At 36.4% G+C, this 22,666-nt stretch overlaps 1 protein-coding gene across 2 annotated transcripts in view; it reads right to left on the minus strand.

The window, feature by feature from the left end:
• LOC108235507 (glutamate receptor ionotropic, kainate 3) overlaps positions 1–22,666 on the minus strand; it is a 91,811-nt gene that overhangs the window by 19,668 nt on the left and 49,477 nt on the right. For both annotated transcript variants that reach the window (XM_025005784.2, XM_017415559.3), the window contains exons 2-10: positions 20,196–20,369; positions 19,731–19,988; positions 19,448–19,629; positions 16,883–16,936; positions 13,684–13,854; positions 12,563–12,706; positions 9,416–9,523; positions 7,304–7,417; positions 4,619–4,822 (exon numbers count right to left, since the gene is read on the minus strand). In XM_025005784.2, the coding sequence (XP_024861552.1) occupies positions 4,619–4,822; positions 7,304–7,417; positions 9,416–9,523; positions 12,563–12,706; positions 13,684–13,854; positions 16,883–16,936; positions 19,448–19,629; positions 19,731–19,988; positions 20,196–20,369 (1,409 nt within the window). The remainder of the gene's footprint in view (positions 1–4,618; positions 4,823–7,303; positions 7,418–9,415; positions 9,524–12,562; positions 12,707–13,683; positions 13,855–16,882; positions 16,937–19,447; positions 19,630–19,730; positions 19,989–20,195; positions 20,370–22,666) is intronic.

A 22,666-nucleotide genomic window follows, 5' to 3' on the forward strand; every position in this document is an offset into this window, starting at 1 on the left:
CTATTTGTTGGCTAAGATTAAAAAGTCTTAACAGAACAATTCAGATCTTTTGACATGGGATTCTGTGGAAATGTTATAAATGTTAATATTTTACCTGTTGCAGATAGCTCTTTGAACTAAATCAATCTGAAGAAACAGCTTTATTCTGACTGTATTGATGAGCTAATGACCAATCAGTGTGGGCCAAGACCAAAGTGTCATCTTAAAATCACTCCAATCTTGAAGATTTTATAGTAGTCATCAAAATGATCTTTAATAAACATTTACACCACTGTCGATTTTGTATTACACTGTTATTCTGGCAGAAATGTTATATTGCCCAAATGACTGGAAGTGCTACAGCTAGCTACTGCCGCCACAATTTATCTACAGGTAAAATATTGTTTGCTCATTACCTTTCCCCAGTACCTCATTTAAAAACAAAATAAAATGTCCTTTTAACAACAATGAATTTACCTGCTGTGTAATTGAACACACATACTTAGGGCTGAACCGGACTGAACTGGCAATCTCATTACTGTTACTCTAACACTATAACTAATATTTGAAATTTTGAATAAAATGTTTATTATAAAAACATTCATATTTGGTGCAATAAAAATCCTTATTCATTTCACATTGTAAATGAGTTATAACAAGCCAATTGATTTGTTATATATCAAGGATACATACAGCAACATACAGCTGTGACATGTGTAGCATGGCAGGATGAGTTACATTCACCTAATGCAGCAATATGACTGAGCTGCAAATTCAGAAGGTCACTAATACCCCCCCACACCCCTCATCCTCCCAAACCACCACCACCCTCTCCCCCTACACGATGGCTGGGTGGGAGGTTAATGAAACCAGCTGCTTGGTTCACGCTCGGATACCTCTTCCAAGAAACGGCACAACTCACAAAGGGAGGCTTTCTTTACTTCCTACACATAGAGCAGTGGGAGAGAAACGGGGCTTCAATATATAACGGTTTACTGTGCTGCTTTTTCACCACATGAAATTAGTTCTCAAATTTGTTTTGAAAAAATATGGCAAAGCTATAAGACTCAGAGCAACAAAGGTTTAAATGAATTAATAACATGCAATAAAACAAGAACTAAAATGAATGCAATGATCCGTGCAGACAGTCTTTTTCTTGTTAATCAATGTATTTTTGAGCATGTTCTGTGGTAGCCCCTGCATTGTTGTTGCATTTAAGCAGCTTGAGCATTTCCCTTTTAGCTAGAAATTTTCTTCTGTTAAAACCCTCTGGATATTCCCAGCTTGAATTAGACTGTCTTTGTTTTTAGACACCCCTTCCCTGAGATTTGTGTGATAACTACCACTTTGCAGTAAACACAGGTCAGAAAGGAAACGTTTCCACTTTGCATGTGGCACCTCGAATTACGTGCTCCTGTGGTCTGCACTGTGGTGGTTAAACACAGTTGCCTCTGAAGAAATAGGAAGATGGCAAAACCGGTGCATCCTGCCGTGCGTCTGCTGTCTCCCTCAAACTATTCAAATTTGCACATCACATACTGCTCCCTCTGTTCTCGGCTGCCAACTGCAGCTTTGAACCAACCTGCCACTCAGCCATAAGATCAACCAGCATGCAATTCCAGAGATCCCTATGGAGGGCTAATATACATGCCACATGTCCTTGTTCTGCTCTCTGCTTATGCACACAAACTGGGCCCAAGCAAGATAACCTGATAGTGCCCTGCTACGTGCCACATGGCATGGTGTTATCTGGGTTTGCAGATGGTGTGCTTAGCAGTGCTGTCGATTCAGATCTCCTCACCTGATGACAACCTTGACAACGTACATTACTGTTAACATGATCCAATTTATTAATATTCTGAAGACACACTAGAACATACAATTGCATACAATTGCAGACATATAATCTTTCTGTGTGCTTTAGTTCTGTACATGTAGTGATTAGTTAATGTTACCAAGGCTTTTTTTTACCTGGAGTGTATAGCATTTACTTATAGTCTTGGCATATTGATTGCCTTGCTTTTCTTAGCCTTTACAAAAGATTGGAGAATACATTTTACCTCAGTACAATGAACTGTAATTGGAGAAACACCTTTTGCTGAACTTTAAAATGTTTTGTACAGATAAAAGCTGCAATTTGTGCTATAGCTATGCTGTGGGAATGTAAAACTTTGATAGTGTGTGCTCTTAGAAAACATGGTAGCATCATGATTTGTACAAGCACAAGAGTGTTTGGACTCGCAAATGATTTATTCAAACATGCTTTGGCAGGCAGGACAGGCATGTTGTTGCTGTTGTGGCAGTTGAACTTGTGTCCCTGCAGCGACAGGACAAGTCAGTCACACTCACCATCAAGTCACCCTGTTGTGTCAAATAAAAATCAAAATCACACTTATCCATCTACTTTTATTCACAAACTACTGGGAATTGAATATTTTTAGATGAAAATGCAAAGAAACAAAGTTACCCAATTATAGAGTGACTTCTTGTGTTTAGCATAAATCTATCTGACAACCTGCACAGACAAAGAGGAAGTGTGCTGGAGATAACCTTCTAGTGTATCTGTCTGTGAAGAGATTAATTGCTTTGAAATAAATGATGTGCTAAGAATGCTATTAACATTTGCATCACAGCATGATTAACGTGATCATCTATTTTGACTAAATCAAGTTTAACAAGGCCTGTTGCATCATTTAGCACCTTCCAAATAATGCCCTTTGGCACAGCAGTGGGTTTTGTGACTACATAGGGAATTGAAGCTCTGCATGTTACGTGATGCTATAATGTTGCACTAACCCGACATTTAGTTTCCCATTCAAAATCTTCACTTACCTGGAAGGAAATTATATAACGCAATATTCCTCAAAAAGGGCTTACTGTGGTTTTGTCATATTTTGTTCACTTTCAAAAACTTGAGCAATGGATAAAAAGTCTAAAAGCTTTTTTTTTTGCAATGATTTGAGCTGTTGAATAATAATTGTGAGTAAGTCTGTAATGCAGTTACGATTTATGAGTACAGGAAGTTAAATTATAGCATGACTTTGTAAACCTTGTGTTTACTTTGTGTTTTGTAACCAACAGGAAAAAATGTGCCAGAGCATTTACTTTTTCCTTTCTATTGCTTGTGCATGTCACTATGAAGTCTGAAGCATTACAAATAAATAAATAAATGAATAGAAGTGACCGTTTTCCAATTCCATAATTTCTCACTTTCTGCTTTAAACTAGAATTTACCACAACTACTTGTTGATATATACAAGCACGGTCTTCAACAGCTTGAGTACATTTAAATTTAACTCAACACGTACAGAGGGTTTCTTTCACAAGATGTTGCATCTTTGTCAAAACATATGTAAACCTTATGTCACAAAGAACAATAGAATTTTTTTCTTTCTTCTTGTAAGACAATAAACAGGCTCACTGTAGCAACCTAAACATATTCACTATTTTAATAAAAGACAAGACAAAATTTGCTTTTAAATTATAAACAAATGTAATTCCATTTTGTGCCAGACTTATCTGCCTTTGGTAATCCATTTGGTCCTCTAAAGGTTATTGTTATCAACGTGGATCCCACAAAAAGCTTGGATGAAGAAATGAAGTGCTGCAGTGGGAGCCCACCTTTTCCAACCCTTTCAGCACCAAGCCATTGACTCCTGCCACACAATTTCCTGCACTAAATGCCACTTACGCTATTACAAGTTTTCAGCTGAGTACAGCTCTGACCTGATGGGGCTGAGGACAAAGGGAGAGCACCGACAGGGACACTTATGAAATGCCAGCAGAGAATAACCACCACCAATGGGATATGGGGCTGTTTCATGGCCACTGAGGCATTGAGTTTGACACAGACAGCTACAACAGCCCACTATACCTTAAAAAGATGATCGCCAATGTGTTTGCTTGAATGCTTCCAACATATGCAACATCACATGAGATCTCTGGTTTATCCAGGTGTGGAAAGTGTTTTGTCTCACTGAATGGCATCAACACACTTGTAACTTTTAGGCAACCTTGACATAATTGTGCCATAAATGTAACTGACAGCTCGGCAAGCTCTTCCTGACTTGTACTCAATCATAACTATATCACTGTCTAGATGGAGGACACAAGCTGCAATTCAGTTCACTGGCAAGATTTTGTAAATTTTCTAGACGATACAGAATGCTGTGAATGCACTAAATACTAAAGGAACAGTCTGACACTTATTAGCTCCTAACAATTGGACCTAAAAAAAAAAGCCTGACCAATGGATATTTTATTTAAGGAAAAATTACCCAAACAACGTCAAATTAAAAAAAAAATTCTTATTACCATAAAAAATTACTAAGCATTTTTTTTTTTGCTACTGTGTATTTCTCAAGGCTTTGCCGGTTGCCTGGCAACTGTCAAAGCCAAATAATCTTCTGGCATACAACACTTGCAAAAAAGGGAAATTTGCTTTTTGCATCTTTTAAACTGTGCTAAAGAGTAAGCCTTGCGGTTGTAAAAAGGCTAAAACATTGTCCAAAACATTGCTCACTTCTTATCCTCATGCCAAACTAAGTTAGCCATTTGCTGTTGTCAGCTACATTTTTTCAGCTACAGCTGAGGGGGGGGGGGAAAAAAAACAAGTGAGACAACATAAAGTAAAACTTACATGTTCTATAAGCTCCCTAATCATGCCATTCCACTGGCCCTTGTCATCCTGAGAGCCGTATTTCCCATCCGGCACCAGGCGGATTTCATACGTGAAGCCCAGGATGTTGGCCAACTCTTTCAGCAAGTCGATGCAGAATCCTTCAAAACGGTCGTTCCCAACCAGTGCCTTGTCAGACTTCTTAAGCATGACATATGGCTCCTCCTGCACAGACCAAAAAGATCAAATGAGAAGCAATGGTGAGGTCAGCTTTTCCAATTTGTTTCAGCACATGCACCTAATTGAAGCAAAGTGATGTGAGCTGACGAGTCACTGTTGCACTTAACAGATAGTGACAGCAGATTCAGGTTCAGCGTGTGGAATCCGAGATAGTTAAAATATGAAAGAAGGCTGTGGGTTTTTCCCCCCTTCCATAGACATGAATGAAACAAGTACGGAGCTCAACAAAGACTGTAATGCAAGTAAATAGCTTTTACATTGTCTTTTTGTATAATGTTCAATGGAGTGATGGTTATGGGCACAGATGTTTGTTTTTTTATTATTTTGGTACTATAAATGTGTCTCCAGTGTTGAGCTAACCAATCCTATATTCTATCTCACACATTAACCTATTTAGCAGGTGCAGAGGTCAGTCCATTTTATAAGCCCTCTTTACTGGCCTGTAATACTCTGCATGGCTGCTCATAATTTGGGTTGTATAAAAGCCTGATTAGGAACAGAATGCAGCGGTGAAAAGGAACGTGCCTTCATCAATTGTCAACATCCTCTGAGGGAGAGCAACCGAGCTGATGCCCGCAGTGACAATGACTAACACTGAATTGCTCATAAATGATTTCCTTTATTTAGTGCCTGTTACCATTTCCCTGTCAGACAGACTTGCAGATCCTGCTGAGCATTTCAAAACATGTTGGTCCATTTATGCAAAAGCTGTAATACAATTTATTGCCCCCCAATAGCCAGATGTATAATTTACTAACTGAGCTGAGAAGCAGAGTAATTGATTCTCTTGTGAAGGTGACCCCGTGTATTGTGTTTTTTTTTGAGTGTGTGAGAGTGAGTGAGAGACACACACACTAAAGAAAAAGAGGGAGTCAAAGAGGAGAAAAGAGGCAGCCACGGCACTTAATTCCCTGAGGAAATTATTTTATAAGGAGAGGCAGACATAGTGAAAATGCAGGTGGTGGAGTCAAATCACAACACTGTTGCTGATAGCATGTGGACAGTGTCTCTGTGTAGGTCAAGTATTTTCTAAATGCTTTGGAAATGATTCTAACAAAATAATTATGCCCTAAGAACATACAGTAAGAGAAAAAATATCACTGGTTGTTACTGTTTAAAGCCACTTGAACATTACTTTTAGTATAGCTTCTTAAATAATTAACAAGATATGAAATCTTGATGACAATGCATTTTGAGAGCAAATGCTTTGCTGCAAACTTTGCTTAAGTTGTCCAATTAACTTGATCAAAAAGTTTGCATGTTTAGGGGGAGAGAGCCATTACCATCTGTTTCTAGCCTTCCAGTTTGCACTATTCCCTAAGGTTTGGACTCAAATCAAAGTCTTTAAACCAGCTCTACCCTCACAGTCGCAGCATGAGCGTGCATAACAAAAAGAGGAGGAAAGTGGGCTTGTGCGTAGACATTACAGGCAATGGAGTGCAAACAATTATTGTAAGAGGAAAAACACATTAGGTGCCCTAATCCTTTCAACAAAGTTATCACTATAAAGCTGTCAGATGTCTTGTTCGTACAACACCAAGAATCAGTGTGACGCAATTTTATTACACTACAAAAGAAGATTGATATTAAAGTTGAAACTCTCATCAACAATTTACAAATTTTATGTACCTAAACTAATGGTTCTCTGAAGAGAAAAAAACAAATAAAACAAAAAATATTTGAGGAAGTGCAATTGTATTTTATAGAAGAAGAGGGGAAAGAATGTCTTTTTTACACCACTGTGACATAAAATCCGTAACCAGCTCCTCCCACTACAGTAGTTCAAACACTGGACCACTTAAATTGTTGTTCTGCTTCTCCACTCTGAGACAGAATTAATATAGATGGCACCTGATAGGCATTAATTATAGCCCACCGCGGTCTTGCTTGTCATAATTATAGCTTTGTGGTACAATATAGGCATAATAACAGTGTTTATCATTGTAGGTTGAAGGGGCGTACAGGGGTGCCAGCACCTCCCTGATAGCTCCACCACAACAGGCAGTGACAGAGTTAAGTACAAACAACTTCAAATGAATGGTAATGTGGATCTGGAATAGGCATTACCTTGTTTTTTTCTTTCTGAGCATGTAATTAATGCATTTCCAGGACAAGTTTATTGTATCTTCCTGACTTCATTTATCCTTTTTATCCCATTTATTTTGCTCTTTGCTTTTAAAGCTGAAAGAATTGTTGTGTTATGCTTCAGTTGTTAAAATTAGGTATAGAACTACAATGCTTGAAATATTGGGAATATTAAGTGCCAATCACAGAAAAATATCAGTAAACTGAGCACTTTTTTAAAATACTAATGCATTTTGGGTAAAATGTCTGATTTTCTATAAATTACAATAATGCAATGCAAAGAACTAATAGGAAAGCTTGGATTTTAAAATATTTAATCCCAAAAAACTGGGGAGATATGAAGCATAGAAGACTTTTTATACCAGGCTACACATGACCTACCAGAATGGAGGTGACAACAAGAGACCGGTTAGCCAGGGAATCGGTGATGTTCATCCCTTTTCGCTTCGGCACTTCTGTGATGTTAAGACCTCCCGATGCACTCCACTTCCCCACCTGTGGAAGATGAAAAGTGTGTAGCTAAGTGTCCTATGTCCGTTGGTAAGATATGACCTCCACAAACTCCTTCACCAACCATCTCCCACATTAGTGCCAGGCTGAACACATCTCCGGCAGCATTAGATGATTGGCTGAGTCACCTTCTATCAGCAGGCTAAGGTGCTTCAAAAGCAGAAGGTAGTTAGGGACATGTCTAGAAAGTAATAAAATGTGATGGGTAAATCCATGATGGAAGATGAAAACACTGGATTCCAATTTAATCAATTAGATACTCAGAAATAATTTGTCATATATGTATTGTTTGTATAGTCTGTATGTTTGCATAAAATAAATATAAGGCTTAATAATGAACAGATTATTACTAACAGAAATTGTAAATATTTAAAATAATTTATAGTTAATATGAATAAAATTTAGGGAGAGGTTGCTGCATTGTGAACAATATTTTTCTCTGGCGTCTCAGTATTATAAGCAAAGTGATTTGAACAAATAAAAGGAGTTACACATGCAAGGAGCCCTAAGGCAAAAATCTCTGCACATTGTAGAAACACACTCTGAAACATATCATTAGTACAAATAGTCCTGTGGCTGTCTATAACAGTCTCTGTTTGCTAGTCAAGCTCACCACCAAAAGCCTCCTCCGCTTCCACTGTTACTACACACAGAGCTTTTAATATTCGCTGGGGTTTGTGCTTGAGGTGGATCCATTTAAAGTCGTCCCCCCCCCCCCCACACACACACACACACACACACACACAAAAGCATGAAAAATGCCTGTTAATGTCCTCCTTGCCTAATCCAGAGAGAGGCATATGCTCTAATTTGAAAACCACATTAGTTACAGCTTGTCACACAAGCAAAGAGGGCTCCTGGAGAGAATTAAAAAATATCAGAATGCTTTCCGCTTTACAAAACTCCTTCTAATTATACCCAATTACAATTAGCGCAATTCATTTAACATGGTTAGTACAATATTTAATACAAAAAGTTATTTGCTCATGCAGCTACACAGAAAAAGCATTGCACTTTAATTCACCATCCTGAGCATGCTCACTTTGAGTGAAAGTGGCACTCTGAGAACCTGTTCATAATTCTAGCACAAGCTCAAACTTGGGCTAATATTCAATTACAAGGGATTAGTTGAGGAAAAAAGTCCACATCTTAACAGGCTCACACAGTTAAAGCCGATTCCACGGATATGCAAGAAATAAAAAAAACCTCAAGGATTCTGCAATACACTTTTGGATCAACGCTAACATACTTGAGCACAGGATTTGTCAGAAACACAATGAAAAGGCACTAATATGGCACCAAATACTTCTTGCACTATGATTGTACTTCTGCTTTATTGACCCCATGCGAGATAGGATGGCAGTGAAAGGGGGAAGAATTACTTTAAAGCTCCTTTCTGGAGGGTTATAAGCTGAAAAGCCTCTGCTATTATACTGTATAGTCTTTAGCCTTTGGGGAGTATTTTAAGAAACCATAATGGAACTTGTCACTATTTTATGTATTCATACTGTATGAAAGCCATTAAGTGAATAAAAGCTGACATAATTGCCCTCATGTTCTATAATACTAACCTTCTACATTGTTTTTATTTTCTTGTACTTTTTTATGATATCTACCTATAAAATTCATTTCCACCAAAAGACCCCCCCCCAAAAAAAAAAAAATAAAACAATTAGAAATCCCTCCAGATTATTTAAAAAATAATTATCATAATTATCATCCTAATGTGTGCTTTTATCTAATTAATAACATACTCCATCAGCTTATATTAATATTGGAATAGCCAATTTGCTAAATGATACAGTAAAATTTACATTAACTGTTAACTTGAAACAGTTTCTGAAATCAGTTAGTCTTTTTATAGTTCACATATTAGAGAATTGTTTTAATTCTCTGCATTGTGTCATAAATCAATCTTTTTGAACTCGTATACAATTTCAGCAAAGAACAACATTAATAAATAATGTTTCAAACTAAAATTACCTTTTCAAGTCCGTCCTCCTTTAGGCTGACAATATCCAGGTCAAAGTCAGTGCGTAGACCAGTTGTCTTGTTGAAGGACAGTCTTCCAGTCAAACCATCCCAGTGAGACTGAAAGAAAACAATGCAGAAGAATTATACCTACATTTGGAAAACAACAACAACAACTCCTTTCCAACCCTATTTTTAAATATAGAAGCATAAAAAACGTGTAAACCCTTGGACAAGAAATCAGTTCAATTTTCTTACAATACATTTTATCTTTTAACCTCCAGCAAATAATCTTCAGTTCTTGATTAGACAGATTGTATCTAAGATGTGAATTTATCTCTCGACAGTGGTCAGGAAATAGTATCAATGCTGTTGCATGATATTGCATTCTATTTTTTATCTGTACATACTGCACATAATTGCAATAAACAAGTAAGTACACAGAAATGTATAAATCCTGCTAACGAATTGCACTGAAACACACTTTATCTTTCAACTGCAAGCTAATTCACTCCTACACATACACAAATCAAAAGTACAAACACAAACTGTACAAGCTGCATTTCCTTTTTCTAATTACATTTTACATCTCAACGCCTCCAACGCATTTTCCCTCCAGACTACGGAGTTAATTAACAGCCATCTCCTTTTGCTTGATTCCCCACGAGGGGGAAAAACACAACTGCCCCCTATTATGATTCCCTGATACCCGCCACCTCCACAGATGACTGCAGGTGCAAACACTGCAGGATGTGCTACATACCTGTTCCTCTCAAGCTTACAGAGTCAGCCATGTGGAAGGACTGATGATACCGACTACTCCTTGTCATTGCCTTTGCATTTGCATGTTTATTTGTTGTGAGGGAATCCTTATTTCATAAATGCTATTCAAAAATTTTTACATATATTTTACTTTTGTCTGCACAAACTGATTTTTAATTGGGCATCATTGTCACTTTTATCGAGCCACAGTCATCGATGTTCACAAGGGGTCTTGATACAATAACATAGCCAGTCATTTTGTATTGAGCATTTTACTGGTATTTAAAACCCAAACTCTGACATCCCAGCAACTTGTTATCACTCTCTCGTCTGTAGCTTTCAAGAACTTGTGTCGCAAAAATCGAAGCTTCAAGGAGAAATCTGTGGCACTCTATTTTTCAAAACCCTTCCATACCTCATTCCCTCTGGCCTATTGCCATTGAGGTGGGAGGCATGTTCAAACAGCTTTAATTCAGAGAATGACATATACTATGCCTCAGCCATATCACATCCGGAGGGCCAATTCAACCTTCAGAACATGTCAAACTCTCGTATTGAAGGAGAGTAAATCAGCACTGAGTTAATAACCAAACATTGCAACATTTTTTAAATATATTTATTTCATTGCCTTTAGTGACGACCACTGGGAAATTCTTCTAAATAGGTAAAGGTAAAATTACTTAAAACAGCCACTAATACATAGTTGTTCAGACTAATTGCCATAAGTACAAACTCCACATTGTTTTTTGTCCATTGTAATCGTGTAAATCCTGCATACATGTTTGGGTTTGCTTTTGGCTGAAAAGCAGAATTATTTCTACATCTCTGACACAAACAATACTCAATAATCAATGGATTCTGTCCCAGATGATGTGTAGCTAAATAATATTATGAGTTATTTGATACCAGAAACAGTTTACACAATACATTCCTCATGTAGTCTATATTTGAAACCTGTTTTAGGAGATTTTAGTCAAAACTAATAAATACAAGTTCATGATTAAACTGCATGGTTATTTGATCAGGTAGCTTTAGTCAGTTTGTCAACTGCAGACTTCTGAGCACCTAACCGACCAGACTGAAACACCAACCTGACGTGAGAGTTCACAAAGCAATGTTTCATAAAAGAACAGTATTTTTGTAAAGCATAAGAGTTTGAAAAAAGTTTTATGTTTTTTTACATTGAAAACATAGTTAGTTTTGTTGGGCTGCATGTAGTGGTTGTTAGCACTATCAACTCACAGGAAGATGGTCAGTTTTGGATCATGACTGCATGCTTCTAGAATTTGCTTGTTACATGCACAAGTTTTCTCCACTGCTTTTATGTTTGTATTTTTTAGACACACGATTGAATTTCTGATTTTGGTCTTTGTTAAACTGTTGAAAAAGCTGGGATGACGGTACCAGTACAGTGTATACATGAGACATTGTTTGCTCGTTTTTCTCTCACTGAAAAAAATACAGGCAAGGCAGGGGAACATATGAAAAAAAAAAGTTTTTTTCATTTTCTTTTTTTTCTCTCTTTCTCTCTCTCTCTTTTGACATTTGAAGGCAGCTGGCCTACTTTACGATTTGTTCTGGGACCAGTTTTGAAACAAACAATAAGAGGTTAACACAGCTTTGCTGCCATGTTATGGATGGGTGAGTAGAAATCAAGAGATCTACAGCGACACGTCCTCACTGTTATCACAGTGAGATTTGAGTGAGAGCCTTTCTAGAAAAAAAGCATCTTCAAAACTGGTCACAAATGGTAACAGGATGTTTTGCACTGACTCAAATAAAAGAGCAGCAGGAGATGATCACCTGTGAAGTCCCAGCACAAAATGTAGGAAAATGGCTTCCTAAAATAGGATTAGCTCTTCTCAGATCCAACAATTAGGAATCCTGATTGGAGACTGAAAATCCCACCAAACTGATTAATTCTAAGAGGTTAATGATTTCATTTGAAGAAGAAAGAAATGGAATTCCTGCCATTTGTAACATTTGAACAAAACTCAACAGAAACACAAATGATTTGGTTGTTTAAACATCAAGCCACAAATAACAGCAGCCTTCTTAATCTGCCATTTTGCAAGGGCTGTTTAAAATCATTCTCAGACACTGTCAGACACTCACGTTAGATGAAATGAAAGATGATTACAGAGGTTCTGCTTCCAAAAGGTTGCGATACACGCTTTCGGAAAATAGGTTATGAATACAGGGAATTTGAAAAGCTGACAAAAACCTGCTTTGATGTGTGTATAAAGTCGAGGTTCACTTGCCATGTGGATACAATTGATTTGTTAAGTAAATATTTAAATATAAATTGATTATCTTGCCCTGAGCCACACTTCTGTTCTCTCGCTTACCATTCAGTCAGTTTAATCAAACAACAACAGGCCAAAGGTGGCCACTCACTTCTTTGATGAAACTCATGAAGCGCCCTCCAAATCTCCAGGGTTTGTGACGGTGGCACTGGAGTGAGTTCACAGTCATCTGTGGAGCGTGCTGGTATGAGACAGACACAATGTGGACTGCATCATAGGTCAGAGCTGCATCTGTCTGGAATAAGGGGGGGGGGCATTATTTCAGCTGTTGGCTGCAGAAAAAAGTAAACAACTGGGTCACAAAATACATTTTTTGTGCTCACATTCAGCACAGATAAAGCAATATATGCTTAAATTAAATTTATACCATGTAGTTTATGTTAAAGTTCCAGTATGTAACACATGCAGAAATAATTATAAGAACATTCAAAACCCTATAATGTACAATGCAAATACTGTTTCTACATAAGTGCTATTACTATGTGATTTTTTTTTACTATTTTTTAAATTTTATGTGGTTGTCATATATGACCTTTATATAGTTGCATTTTACAAAAAGCTTTTCAAACACAGTTTAATGGCTAAATTTTGGAAACTTGCAAACAAAATTGAAAATAAAAAATGAGTTCACAAACTACATGGTGAAATGTAGACATACAAAGTGCTTTGGATGAGCTTAATGAAAGCTATCCCCATCATGTGTGCAGCAAATATTTGTTATTCCACCAACATATGACCATCCTATCCCAGCCTGTCATGTTCAGGAATCTTCAGTGCTGTACTGATAGTTTCCAAACTGCATCAAACTGTAAATGACTTTTATGTTTTCAATATGATTCTTTCTATAACGTTTTATGCCTATACAATGTATGCAGCTTTCTCTGAACTTGACTGTTTTGTGCCTTCCAGATTTTGAAATCCAAAACAACCTTTTTGGTATTAAGAGTCATGAATACTGTAAATATAGATCACTTAAATGCACAAAAGCCAAGGTCATCTGCAATTTAAAAACAAGCAAATGGTCAAGTACTTTTAAAATCATTTAGGATTTTTCACTAAGAATTTGTACTTATTATTGTACCATATTCTGTGCAGATACTCACTGTGCATGACATTTTAGCTTCATAGTTAATAATGATGTCAAATATTTAAAACAAACTGATTTATATTTGCATGTTTTTAAATAGACAATAAAACACTTTTTAAAAATACCGTCATGATGCCCTCCAGCAGGCCCGAATCAGGTTTAGGTGGAATCTGCCTTTCCATTGACCATTTCTCCACAATTGACGCCACCTGAGGATTATCCACATTGAGGATGCGGAAGCCGGTCATGTTCACACCACAAAAGCGATATGGCTCAAGGTCAATAGCCATTAGGTCCTTTTTAAAGAAAGAAGAAATGAGAGATGGATTTCTGTTGAGTCACAAACCACTGAACATCTTTCACTGAAACATATATTGTAGATTATTTTCCATGTAGAAAGAGAGCTAACAAAATAAGATAAATAGATTTTTTATGACTAAATGAAGGAAATTGATAAACACATGCAGTTATTTACTATTTTACATCAAAAACAGTGATCAAATTTTACCTAGAATCTGAAAAGTATCTGGTGACATTCAAAATCTTTTGAAATTTAGCCTTTTTTAATACTCACATAATAATAAAACTCGCTCGAGCAAAAAGCTGGTGATCTATTTTGCCTTCCTCAACCACATTCTTGAAAACAAAAAAATCTCTGGGTTTTTTGGGGGTGAGAAATTATAATTATTGCCTGTAGCTTAGAAAATTATAATAATAATAATAAAAAGAAAAACAGGATAGAAACAAACTCATTTTGTCAGATCATATTAATATTTCAACATATGGATTGCCCTGGCATCGTCCAAGTAAAAGCAATTCAATTTGAGCCGCTGTATTTCTGGGGCACAGATTGTAGCTGAAGTGTGAAGTCACATGTTGACACATGTCGTGTAAAATTGGACCCAGGGGCATGGAAAAGACATTTGGATGAACATAGATATTTCATTAGCACCCTGTGGGTTTAGTTCTGTGGAAGACATTCACTGAAGAACGGTCACTGATATTCACTGATAAAAAAGCTTTTTTGTGATGCAGCAGTTCTTCTTTTCATAATAACGGATCAAAGTAAAACTCTACTGTTCTGAAATTACACTTAGTGGAAAGTTACAAGTTTAATACCTTTGGTGCTAAAACTGTAAACTAGCTGGAATGGCCTTGAAAATGTAATACTTTTTTTTTTTTTCAAAATCCTGATATTTGTAAGTGTTTTTTGGTAAAACAGAAATGTTAGAAAACTAGAACAGTTCTAATTCACTTTTAGCAGTGCTGACTTGCACACACACGTAACAAACTCAATATGATGCTACAATTTTATTACACTCAAAAGTTCACCTGGAAAGCATGGTGCGCATCTCTGACGGCACACAGTAGTGTTATAGTGGGGGCAAACATAACTAAGTTCTCAGTTTAAGGTTCTCAAAGATAGCTACTGCAAGACGGGAGCTATGACAGACTCATTTCAAAGGACATGGAAGTTATTACCCCCATACCACTGTGCTGTTGCCTTTTCACGCTCTAATAAGTCAGCACTTCCCTCACCTCAGAAGATAAAACACAGACATCAGTGAATTCCATCGAGAGGAAATTGTATTGCCATGTACACCATGCAAGTATTCATTACTTTGGATCAAATCAAGCCGCCAGGTATAATCTCCTTAATGGTATGTCTATCAATAAGACAGCATATTGCAGCTTTAGATAGATAGACTGATTCTATAAAGATATCCAAACTTCATGTGAAAGATATTGTTGTTGCAGGAGTTTTTAACTTAAGTTAATTCTCTGATAAACATCTTGCTGAACAAACTGTTTGGAAGCAGTTAAATGCACAAACTGGAGCTACAGCTATATGAAGAAATTTTAGATTTTCACATTAAAAGAAAAGACATGCTGCATAAAATATGACACATGGCAGAGCAATGTCAGTGCTACGCTGTCAAGGGTGAAAAATGACACACATCATATCTGGACCTCCATGTCAGAACGCATTATCACAACAGACTGGCCGAGTCCGCAGAGACGGCGAGTGTGAGTACACAAGAGGCAGAGACAGTAACAGAGGGTGAAAGGAACAGCACAGAGCATGCTGGTATTTATTCCCCTTCAGTCTGCTTGTCACTATAGGGTTACAGCAGAAGGGGCTCCCTGCTAGGTCACAAGTATTGAGCTTAAAATACTCAAAAGGTAACTGTTACCTAACCAGCTACTTTAAACATGTTTGATCATTCAAATAAAGTATTTATTAGGTTGAAATCATTTTGAATGCACTGTGACTTAAAAAAACAACAACTTAGATTTAGCATTTAGTCATTTTTCTTTTTAGACTTTGTAGCCACCTGAGATGGTGAGATCAGCTCTACTCAAACACCAGCTAATGTTTTCTGTTTGTTTTTTAATTGGATTTCTCCATATTTAGGGCTTTAGTAAATATTTCCCCCAAGCTGAATTGTAAGTGGGATTGACTCAAAGTAAACAGCAGTGTTTAAATCACTTACTTGTGTTGACAAGACATTGCATTCATATTTAACCGAACTACTGAAGTGCATTTGGCAAAAATAATGATCACAAGGCATGTTCTACTGAAGTTTTTTTTTTCCCAAATATTTTGTATTTTGATTATGCACATATAATTTAAGTTTGTTCACCAAACTCGTCTAAGTTTACATAAAATCTACATGTAGGAATTAAATTAAAACCTTTATTAGTCTTCAGACTGGTTGATCAGTTTATTTCAGACTATATATATATATATATATATATATATATATATATATATATATATATATATACATACATATATACATATATATATATATTCATTTTTACCACAATAAATTGAAGGACATTAATTTTTATTATCTATTATTTTTCTTACTTTGTTCAAGTTTATGCCTTCAACATTACATTTTAACATTATTGTAAATGTGCCAGAATTAGCCAAGAGGTTATTTTTCATCTGTTGTCCCTGGACAAATGCTCAATTGAGTTTTTAAAACTATAATTGTACTTTTATATATTTTTTTCTCTTCTAAGTAAAAGTTCTAAAATGAGTCTATTTTTAAACATAAATTTTATATTCAGTTTTAAATTTCAGACTGTTGTTTTGTTGGATGCTATTTCAAAGTCTTCCGTTGACTTTACTATAAAGCAGTGTTTACTACAGCAAACCCGAGACTCCATTTTGCCTCTGGCTTGTCAAAGAAAATTGATGTTATGGACTGGATCCAAACTCCATTGGCAATTAGCCACCATTCATCAAAAACTCAAGCGGTGAGGAGATGAGAACAAACGAGACTATTTGCATTAACAAGCATGGTACATTACCAGAGTGGTGAAGATATAGTGGTAATACTCTGTCATCATCCCCATGGTCTGGGCCTGGAAGTATACAAAGATTGACGATGGAAATGAAAGGTGTAAATGAGAGACAAAATGGAGAAAATGATCATTTTGTCATTTCAAGGCATTTTGGAATCAGTACAGCACCTTCAAAACAAGCAGTTCTAAAGAGATGCATAAAAAGACTTAAAAGCAAATGGGAAAGAACCCATGTTTTAATGAGCCTATTGACTAACATGCTGTTAATTTTATGGGGAGGATTTTGCCATCGCTTGCTGGGTTTTCTGAACCATATGTGGTCCAAAGAATAGCAACAAATCTTGATGCTTTTCTATGCATTTAAATGGTTTAAAAATGGCTCGGGGCATGTGATGCCATCCCAGCAGAGAAGAGAGCCTTCAATCAAAGGAACTCAGTAATCTTTGCGTCATATCCGAACACTCCATCACTGCCACTTGTTTCACTCCATCTACATTCAAAGGCACACATTCCCATAGCGGCTGTGCTTTCCATTTAATTGTGCCATCTGTTGTGGCAAAAAAAAAAAAGACTCAAGGTTATGTAAATAAGATGTTAAGTTTATGTGGAGGCAAATTCAACTCTGCACCTCAAATTATCAGGCCAAATAAACTTGGTTTCATTTTTTTCTGTTATACACAAAGGTCTTTATTGAAAAAATATTTTTTTCTCACTGCTGAGTTATAATTAGATTCTAATTTCTTTGTGTTTTTACTACACATTTTGGTAAACCTTTACAAATCTCAATTTCCATCTAAGGCCATGTTTTGAAATAATGAAACATGTGACAATGAAGGACAAAGTTACTATTTTAAAATAGGCTATAGACAAGTTCCCTTTTTTTCTTACCAGACCAATTAAAGAAAAAATATATAAATAAATAAAATAAAATTTGCCGGATGCATGTTTAATGATGGTAAGTCTGTCAAAGATAAATAGAAATGTTATCTTGTTAAAAATCCCAGCACGTCACAGTAACTGAAAAAAGTACAAGGGCATTATACAGTAATTGAAAGGCAATGTTAAAACCTTTTGAAAATTCATTCAATTCACTACTATCAAAAGACAGATGAGCTGATATGTGTCTCGTTACACACAAATGAGACATTCATCTAAATTCTAGACTAAGCTTAGAGGAACCATGTGATAAATACAGAATTCTGTATGAGGTTGTCTCAGAAGCTGTGCATCTGAAAAACAGACATTTTTATTTGAAACAAGCATGCAGAACAATATCTACAATTAAAAATCTATCCTTGCAAGGAAACATTTCTGGACCCTGAAGCACACAAAATATACATTTTAGCTTCCAAGAGAGCTTGCCCCATCCACATGCAGGACTGTTACAAAATAAACTCTATTTCAATCAGGACCTGAACCGCATCACGAACACTGCTCCTTCTTTTATATTTACAAATAACCATAAGTAATCTTCTTTGTATCCACAGCTATTTAACTATGTAATCAAAGTTATTGCTCCTACTACGAGTGTTGCTGTTGCACCATACAATCATTTGCCAACGTACTTTTTAAACTATAAATATCAATATTTAAACTGCACAGAACAACCTATGACTGCCTGAAAGCTTTTCCTTACTTCTCTTAGAAGTACACTGATTTCTTAGCATTAGAAGTGCTGTCTGGCCAGAAGCAAATATATGTCATCTTAGATCTCAAAAACTATGGAGAACTGAGTTATTTAAATAACTTTTGTGGCAGTTATGCGTTGGCTAAATACATTAATAGAAGCTGACAGAAAACCAAATGAATGAGGGGGATCCACCAGCCTGTTTTTGACATCTATACAACATCAGGCCACCTACACATTCACTGCTTGGTACATCATACTGACAGCTTCCTGTTACTGACAATCACTTTTATAAAGTCATATTTATATTCAGTCCCAACAATGAAACCAAACATGGTGGATAACAAATTCAGTTTATGTTTTTAGGGTAAACCACAGTGTCATTGTGTAGGTTTTGATTTTTTTTTTTTAAAGACAAGACCAAAAAAAAAAACCGATCACAGTGACACTGTGTATTTAAAGAAACTCACTCTAATTTAACTCTACAGTAGGCGCTTTTTTAAATTCCGGTTTAATGTAGGTGGCACTAATGTGTAGTGGTTAGTATGGTCCTTCTATTCAGTGATTTCTAATCCTCAGTGAGGGGACAACAACAATCACAGCTGATTTGCAAGGTTTTCACTGCACAGAGGTCATCAAGATCAGAATTATCTGAGCAATGGAGAACATCAAACATGGTTGTTTCACAGAGAGGTGCAGTATGTTGGTTGGTAGTCTACCACTGTGCGGCTGACTGATTCAAAGTGTAATACATTTTTATATTATTTTATTTTTTTCATTTATTTTTTGGAGCTACGTACGTGGAAAAAAAGTCTGGGATCCACTGCTCAACAGACAAAGCAAGAAGCCGATGAATGCAAATCTATTATTAGACACTATTTAAGTCATTTGAAATCTTATTGTCTAACCTGACATTGGATGGGTCTATAATTATTTTGTCCTACCTGTTTCAGAATCTGTGCAGCCATGTGGTGACTACAGTCAAAGATGATGCGGAACTCCCGACTTCTCTTCATTTCTTTAAGAAGAGGCCTTGTATCCTGTGTGTCAAGAGGAAGCTGGCGAATCTTTAATCGAATGTTGTATCTTGATGGGGCCATTATCAGCTCCTGCAACCTTATTAGACCTTGTAAGAAACAGTGAAAACAAAGACGAGTCATATGCTTGTAATATACTTGTAGATTAGCCAGTAATTTAACTGTATGAAGTAAAGTTCGGTCCATTCACCTGTGCTGTCATCATATACAACAGTGGCTGTTTTCCATTTGAGAAACTGTACAAGGTCCAAAATAGCATAGCTTAATGAAGAATAATCTGGGTATAAATTGGCATAAAACGTGTCCTTGTTGTCCATAGGGTGATGTTTCCACCGCACCTGGATGTGCGGAACTTCCAGTGCATTGCAGATGGACTGCACAGCATTTGATGAGGAGCTATGTGAGGGCCCAAATATTGCAACCACACCTAAAGACAGCTGGTCACAAGCTAAAAGGGAAGAAGAGACAAGAGCTTGAGAAGAGGGTAAGCATGATTTGCAAAGGAAGGAACAGAAAAACAAAAAACAAACAAACAAAAAAAAGAAACTACAAGATTTAAGTACCAAAGTTCCACAAGTAGCTGAGAGGTATCAGAATGCTGCCCTCATTCACAGTGATGACAAATATTTGAAAAAATAAACACCAAATCGCTTACCTTTTCTTGATGCTTCAAAGCTGTCATAGATATTAATCCTCTGTATGTCATATGTTAATGTTGTATTTGGCAACAAAGTCCTGTTTCTGTTAATATTATTCACAGCAAATTTAAAGGCAAGCTCCTCAGCACTGACAAGCGATACAGGTCCATCTGTTTGTTCAAAAATCCCACCTGAAAAACAAAACATAAAAGATACAAACAGGGTAATGAGAACTGGTCTCAAATATGATAAAAAGCTAAATGAGACACACAAGCATACTTTCTGATAACTAAGTAGAGAAAAAGTATTACTGGACATTTGCACTCAGTACTAGCAGTAAAGGCAGCAGTGTACACTACACAAAATATAAAATTTACTTAGCAAACATGCAGAGACCCATTTCATTTTTAGGGAAGACTGGAAAAAAAAAAACAATATCTGCTTTGAAGTCTGAAACCATAATGGAGTTAAGGCGTGTGTGTGTTTATGCTTGTGTGTCTGCTCCATCAGGACAGCAGGATATCTTAGGCTCTTGTCTCTCCATTAAGATATCCTTTCATTTCACCAGAATACCACGTCTGTGGAGCAGATGACTGGTCTTGGGCATGATTTTTTTTACATAAAATTCAAAGGAAAGAAGTCTTTCATTTTTAAGATGGCACGGAGCACTGCTCAAAACGTACAAAACATTTCTATATAAACATCAAAGGAAAGTATTTCTTCAGATGGTGGTGTGTCAGACCATCAGTTAGCACTACATCTTGAAGTGCAGTGAGGAAAAAAAAAAGAAAAAAACGTGTTTTCTTTCAGTTTTTTAGTATTTTTTAGCTGGATTTGGAGATTAAGTACATTTAAAACCCATCTAGAAAACTTTAGGAATTATACAGCATAGATGTCACTTCAATGTGAAGACCATCTGTTTGATTTCTTAATAAAGTTGAGCTAAATCTACAAAAATAATTTATGCCATCTTTTAACGAGAGATTTTTACAGTGTTAGTATAACCTTGATCATGTTATCTGGGTTAATAAACTTAAAATGATGTTATAAATTGTCCTAATAATGGAAATACACCTAAGAGTGCCAGTAAATTCCAATAAACTTTCAAATTTATTGAGATTTACTTTAAAACTAATTCAACATACTTCAAAGAAAGTGCCGGCTCGGTTTAACACTAAAATAGTCAGAGAACCACAATTGATGTGTAATTGGTAAGATAACAAACAGAACATTTACTGTCAAACATAAGACAGCAAAGTCCCCCTGTGGCTTGGCAACAGTCTCTAAGAAGACAGTTAAGACAGCTTCTTAAAAGACGCTTGCAGGAACATCAGTTTACAGAGAGACTGGCTCCTCAACCTCCACTCTCATCATATTATTCATTCTTGCAACAAAGCAAAGTGTCTGTGCCATCTTCTGTCACAAAAAAAGGGAAAAAAAATGCTTTCATCAAAAGTTAGACATGTCTGTACTTAAAGTTAGGTTTTATCCATCAGTTCAGCTATAGAGACAACCTTAAAAAAAATTTCAAATATCAGTTTAAAGTTTCAGACCAAACATTTAGATTCAAACCTTTTTCATCTGCCTGCTAATATAGTTCCAGTGGATAATAATTTACAGCATATGTAAAATGTTTCATAATTCTTCCTTTTTTTACTGTCAAAAATTGAACACATAGCTACATGTACAACGCAGCAAAAAGCCCTTTCCAGTATGAAAATGCAGAGCAGAACTCTCACAGAAACTTCATTCTGTTTGGGTACAGTCGCACAGAGCTCTGGATACGTTCCTTTTTGTCTCACAAAGAAAGACTTTTATAAATTTGGCATTAACAACCATTTTTTCATCCAAAGTAAGTTCTGCACCAAATTAACGTACCGTTGGCTTCTGTAGAACATGCTGTCAAACTCATTTTTTTATAAAAACTGGTAATTAACTATAAACGTATAACTAACTGTAAACGTAAACTATAAAGTGAATTCACTTTATTTCTGTGTTTCAGCTGTGTGCTCTGTGTTGGATTTTGTTCTTCCATGGCCTGTCACACAAACGCAGCTTGTCTGCCTGGTATTATTCCACTAATCCTAGAAAATACCTGGTTGCAGAGAGCTAAGCTCGGAAATAGTGGCAGTGACCTGCTGATGCCCCTGAACGGATCCCCAGTGCCTGGATCACAGAATCATACACCTCTGTTGCTGTGGGGAAAGTAGGAAGCCATGCTCATCTTACTATTTATGACTCAAAGCCTTCCTGGATTGTGAGGGGACATGATGCATAAACCTGCCCAGTGGAATGCGTCACATTAAAATAAATGAATCCTTCCATTTCATGGGGAAATCTCATTAGAGTACATTAAGTAATTGCTGGAGTATATAGTAATTTGACTGTTAAGAGGATAAAAATGTGCATTGCTTAGAAGCACTCTAAAAAATTTAATAAACACAGTGAAACCGTCTCCTTGGGAGGAAAATCCTACAGATAATTTGCT

The sequence above is a fragment of the Kryptolebias marmoratus genome, linkage group LG16 (genome assembly GCF_001649575.2).
Source record: "Kryptolebias marmoratus isolate JLee-2015 linkage group LG16, ASM164957v2, whole genome shotgun sequence".
Classification (NCBI taxonomy): Eukaryota; Metazoa; Chordata; class Actinopteri; order Cyprinodontiformes; family Rivulidae; genus Kryptolebias; species Kryptolebias marmoratus.